The sequence below is a fragment of the Lipophrys pholis genome (assembly GCF_963383615.2).
Source record: "Lipophrys pholis genome assembly, contig: SCAFFOLD_158, whole genome shotgun sequence".
In the NCBI taxonomy this organism is placed as follows: Eukaryota; Metazoa; Chordata; class Actinopteri; order Blenniiformes; family Blenniidae; genus Lipophrys; species Lipophrys pholis.
In genome coordinates, this window is record NW_028292251.1 from 41,501 (window position 1) to 47,500 (window position 6,000).

Consider the following 6,000-nt stretch of genomic DNA (forward strand, 5'->3'; position numbering starts at 1 on the left):
TTCTACGTGTTCTAGGTGTTCTACGTGTTCTAGGTGTTCTAGGTGTTCTAGGTAACATAGAACTGGGCCACTTTGTCCCAGACTGTGTTTTCACTAACATTCAGGAAAAAGTTCTTTTCTCATGGTTGGTAACTGGAGTTCCTCCTAAATACTGGAAACATGATGATAAATACTGCGTTAGAAAGATTTAGAAGTTTACCAGTAGTACCACAGCACCAGACTGGGAACTGTTCTGCTCTTATATTACTATTACTTCTTATATTACTATTACTTCTTATATTACTATTACTTCTTATATTAATATATCTTCTTATATTACTATTACTTCTTATATTACTATTACTTCTTATATTACTATTACAGCAGGATTACAGCTGATTTCTTCCCTTTGACATTTTATTTTGTGTTTTTCTCAGAACTTGTTTATATATAAAAACTTTGGTTATCGATGTTAAAATACTGAATAATTGTCACGTAGTAAAACCTGAATCACAGGATTTGGAGCCGCAAGTCGAGTTTTAATCAAAACTTCATTATCAAGTTTTGATTCTTAAACACAAGAAACATTTCTTCATAACTCCTGTTACATTTGTTCACACACACACACACACACACACACACACACACACACACACACACACACACACACACACACACACACACACACACACACACACACTTTAATCATATTTAATGTAAAAAACAGTTTCAGCTTCATGTTTCATGTTTACGTCAAATTTATCCGAGAAAAGTTCTTACCTGGTGAAGTGGGCAGGTGGTACAGAGCAGAACCAATGAGGAGACTCCAGGTGAGGAGATTCCAGGTGAGGAGACTCCAGGTGAGGAGATTCCAGGTGAGGAGACTCCAGGTGAGGAGATTCCAGGTGAGGAGACACCAGGTGAGAAGACTCCAGGTGAGAAGACTCCAGGTGAGGAGACTCCAGGTGAGGAGATTCCAGGTGAGAAGATTCCAGGTGAGGAGACTCCAGGTGAGGAGATTCCAGGTGAGGAGACACCAGGTGAGAAGACTCCAGGTGAGAAGACTCCAGGTGAGGAGACTCCAGGTGAGGAGATTCCAGGTGAGGAGACTCCAGGTGAGGAGACTCCAGGTGAGGAGACTCCAGGTGAGGAGATTCCAGGTGAGAAGATTCCAGGTGAGGAGACTCCAGGTGAGGAGACTCCAGGTGAGGAGATTCCAGGTGAGGAGACTCCAGGTGAGAAGACTCCAGGTGAGGAGACTCCAGGTGAGGAGACTCCAGGTGAGGAGACTCCAGGTGAGGAGACTCCAGGTGAGGAGACGGGTAAAGGTGGTGTCACTGTGTTTCTCTGTGTGTCTTTAAATCCACCCCAGCAGGTTCCCGAGGCTCAGCCGGAGCAGCACAATGTTCACACCAAAACTTTCCCAGCAGCAACACGACTGCTGAGTCTGATCCCCGGAGCTCAAGGGATCTGAGAGCTCCTCCAACCGTGTCTCTGCATGTCTCAACCTGGCAAACCTCCACCCAACCTCCTGGGAAACCTCCACCCAACCTCCTGGGAAACCCCCATCAAACCTCCACCCAACCTCCACCCAACCTGGGAACCCCCCATCAAAACTCCACCTAACCTCCTGGGAAACCTACACCCAACCTGTGAAACCCCCATCAAACCTCCACCCAACCTGGGAACCCCCCATCAAACCTCCACCCAACCTCCACCCAACCTGGGAAACCCCCATCAAACCTTCATTATTTCATCATTTGTGTGTAAAAATGAGCTTTTCAATCATGTTTTCATGTTAAAATACAAAACGTTTATTTAGAAAACTTCTTTAAATACCTTCCAGCATCACACGGTGAGAATCCTGTCACATTTCAGAAAATAAATTACTTCAGCAGTTCATAAAAGAACCTATAAATATAAAAATGGTTTATTCCCGTTCGTGTTGATTACTTTGTCCAAAACACCTGGAAACTTTCAGGAAGAGAAACTTTCCAGAAGAGAAACTTTCCAGACGAGATGAGAAACAACGAAATGTTCCTGTTGGGAACTTGTCAAACGTTTTCAAAAAAAAAAAAAAAAGAAGCTTATTTTAAAATAGGAACAATGTATAAATAGATAGGTAAGGAAGAAGAGGATGGGGTGGAGGAGCAGGAGGAGGAGCATGTGGAGGAGCAGGAGCAGGTGGAGGAGCAGGAGGAGGAGCAGGAGGAGGAGCAGGTGGAGGAGCAGGAGGAGGAGCAGGAGGAGGAGCAGGAGGAGGAGCAGGTGGAGGAGCAGGAGGAGGAGCAGGTGGAGGAGCAGGTGGAGGAGCAGGAGGAGGAGCAGGTGGAGGAGCAGGAGCAGGTGGAGGAGCAGCGTGCTCCTGCTCCTCCTCCTTCAGCCGGCGGGCCTCGCCCCCTCGTAGAAACACTCCTCGTTGAAGATGGAGCTCAGACTGTGGACGCTGAAGTCTCTCTCCAGCACGCCGCTCAGATCTGTCGCCTCCTCTCCAGGAGTCTTCCTCCTCTGACCCTCCTCCTCCTCCCTGGGACTCCTCCTCCTCCTCTGACCCTCCTCCTCCTCCCTGGGACTCCTCCACCTTAACGGAGCCTCCTCCTCCTCTCTGAAGCCGAGCCTCTGCAGCTGCGCCTCCAGCCCACTGGTCCATGAGGAGCAGGAGGAAGAGGAGGCGTGGCTGTGGGAAGCTGCGCAGTGCTCCTCCGGCAGGGGGCGCTGCTGCCTCCTCCTCCTCCTCCTGCAGGTGGACAGCCGCTTCGTCCCGAGGGAGGTGCTGGGCGATCGCTCCCTGAGGAGCGAACGCAGCGCTTGCAGGACGTTCGCCTTCGTCTCCAGGCCACTGAAACATGGAGGGAACCCCAGGGTTACCATGGCAACAGCATCACACAGTGGGCGCTACAGCGTTACCATGGCAACAGCATCACACAGTGGGCGCTACAGCGTTACCATGGCAACGGCACCACACAGTGTGCTCTGCAGCGTTACCATGGCAACGGCATCACACAGTGGGCGCTACAGCGTTACCATGGCAACGGCATCACACAGTGGGGGCTACAGCGTTACCATGGCAACGGCATGACAAACAGAAAAAACTCCAACCTGAGAAATTTGAACAAATCAAAGGTAAAATGTCAGGTTCACCGTCTTGATTGTATTTTAAAGATTTTCATGTTTTCTTTTATTACGTCATTTAGAACTTTTATCTTTTCAAAAATAAAGTCACATTTCTGACAGTTTTTTGTGTTAACACATTAACACGTGATGAACACGTGATGAACACGTGATGGACACGTGATGGACACTTGATGGACACGTGATGAACACTTGATGAACACGTGATGAACACGTGATGGACACGTGATGGACACTTGATGGACACGTGATGAACACTTGATGAACACGTGATGGACACGTGATGAACACGTGATGAACACTTGATGAACACGTGATGAACACGTGATGAACACTTGATGGACACGTGATGAACACTTGATGAACACGTGATGAACACGTGATGGACACTTGATGAACCTGTGATGAACACATGATGAACACGTGATGAACACGTGATGAACACGTGATGGACACGTGATGGACACTTGATGGACACGTGATGAACACTTGATGAACACGTGATGAACACGTGATGGACACGTGATGAACACGTGATGGACACGTGATGAACACGTGATGAACACTTGATGAACACGTGATGAACACGTGATGGACACGTGATGAACACGTGATGGACACGTGATGGACACGTGATGAACACGTGATGGACGCTTGATGAACACGTGATGAACACGTGATGAACACGTGATGGACGCTTGATGAACACGTGATGAACACGTGATGAACACGTGATGAACACGTGATGAACATGCAGTAAACACATTGAACACACGTGTGCTGGAGGTGAATGAGTGAACAGCTGCTGTACCTGCTGCACAGCTGGAAAACCGTCTCTGGTCGTCCTTCAACCTCCGACCTGCAGTGGATCAACTCCCAAACACACGAGTTCTCCGAGCCTGGAAACACACCAGGGGGTCAACAGGGTCAACAGGGTCAACACACCACGGGGTCAACAGGGTCAACACACCAGGGGGTCAACAGGGTCAACACACCACGGGGTCAACGGGGTCAACAGGGTCAACGGGGTCAACGGGGTCAACACACCACGGGGTCAACGGGGTCAACACACCACGGGGTCAACAGGGTCAACACACCACGGGGTCAACGAGGTCAACAGGGTCAACACACCACAGGGTCAACACACCACGGGGTCAACAGGGTCAACGGGGTCAACAGGGTCAACAGGATCAACAGGGTCAACACACCACGGGGTCAACAGGGTCAACACACCACGGGGTCAACGGGGTCAACAGGGTCAACGGGGTCAACGGGGTCAACACACCACGGGGTCAACAGGGTCAACACACCACGGGGTCAACGAGGTCAACAGGGTCAACACACCACAGGGTCAACACATCACGGGGTCAACAGGGTCAACGGGATCAACGGGGTCAACACACCATGGGGTCAACACACCACGGGGTCAACAGGGTCAACGGGGTCAATATACCACGGGGTCAACACACCACGGGGTCAACACACCACGGGGTCAACACACTCTCCTGAACAATACAGATTTTCATTTCACCAGGATCTCACAATCTAATATCACCAACAATCTACAAAAGAATCACATAGATCACCAACAAACAGAACCCAGACCGAACCCCAGCCCCCCACCCTGACCCGTGACCCCTGACCTGTCACCTGGCCTCCTCTGATTGGCTCACCTGTGATGGCGGCCGGTCGAACCCGAACGGCTGAACCTGGAATCAACCAGCGGAACCTGAAGATGTCCAGATCCGCTGAGCGAGAGGCGTTCTGTGGAAAACATTCCATTCTGAATCCTTCCTTTACCGGAACGTCAGAGCAGGAGATGAAGGGCGCACTCACCATCCTCTTCCTCACTTTACTGCTGTCCCGATACACCAGGACGACGGCCCGCCTGAACACTGAGGACGCAACAGCAGCTCAGTTACTGTACCACACACACACACACACACACACACACACACACACACACACACACACACACACACACACACACACACACACACACACACACACACACACACACACACACACACACACACACACACACACACACACACACACACACACACACACAGTGAGCTGGCTCCACCCACCAAACAGTGTCAGCTCCGGATCCTTCCTCAGACGACCAACACACGGCAGAGGGTTCAACCACACCACTGACGAGTGCAGCAGGAAGTCCCCCATCGAGATCTCCGTCACCTGAAGGACCGAGACCACCACAGACCCTCAGAGACCGTCACAGACTGTGTGTGTGTTGGTGTGTGTTGGTGTGTACCTGTTTGTCCGGTCCGCTCTGCTCTGCCGCCAGCTGGTCAAACACACACCCATAGTCCTCGTAGATCTTCTGCATCTCATTGATGTGACTCGCCACCTTCTCCATGGCCTGCAGCGCCTCTGAGTGGACAGCCCAGCAAATGACAGGTGTGTGTTACCTGTTAGGTGTGTGTGTGTTACCTGTCAGGTGTGTGTGTGTGTGTGTTACCTGTTAGGTGTGTGTTACCTGTTAGGTGTGTGTGTGTTACCTGTCAGGTGTGTGTGTGTGTTACCTGTTAGGTGTGTGTTACCTGTTAGGTGTGTGTGTGTTACCTGTCAGGTGTGTGTGTGTGTTACCTGTCAGGTGTGTGTGTGTTACCTGTTAGGTGTGTGTTACCTGTCATGTGTGTGTTACCTGTCATGTGTGTGTGTGTGTTACCTGTTAGGTGTGTGTTACCTGTTAGGTGTGTGTGTGTGTGTGTGTGTGTGTGTGTGTGTGTGTGTGTGTGTGTGTGTGTGTGTGTGTGTGTGTGTGTGTGTGTGTGTGTGTGTGTGTGTGTGTGTGTGTGTGTGTGTGTGTGTGTGTGTTACCTGTTAGGTGTGTGTTACCTGTCAGGTGTGTGTGTGTGTTACCTG

At 50.3% G+C, this 6,000-nt stretch overlaps 1 protein-coding gene across 1 annotated transcript in view; it reads right to left on the bottom strand.

Annotated features, from left to right (window-relative positions):
* Nucleotides 1-1,773: 1,773 nt before the first annotated feature.
* LOC308128046 (rho guanine nucleotide exchange factor TIAM2-like) overlaps nt 1,774-6,000 on the bottom strand; it is a gene marked incomplete at its 5' end in the record, with an annotated part of 20,369 nt that continues 16,142 nt past the window's right edge. Inside the window, 6 exons of the mRNA XM_080493716.1 lie at nt 1,774-2,818; nt 3,923-4,010; nt 4,785-4,875; nt 4,948-5,006; nt 5,202-5,310; nt 5,387-5,505. Coding sequence (XP_080349842.1) covers nt 2,359-2,818; nt 3,923-4,010; nt 4,785-4,875; nt 4,948-5,006; nt 5,202-5,310; nt 5,387-5,505 — 926 coding nt within the window. The remainder of the gene's footprint in view (nt 2,819-3,922; nt 4,011-4,784; nt 4,876-4,947; nt 5,007-5,201; nt 5,311-5,386; nt 5,506-6,000) is intronic.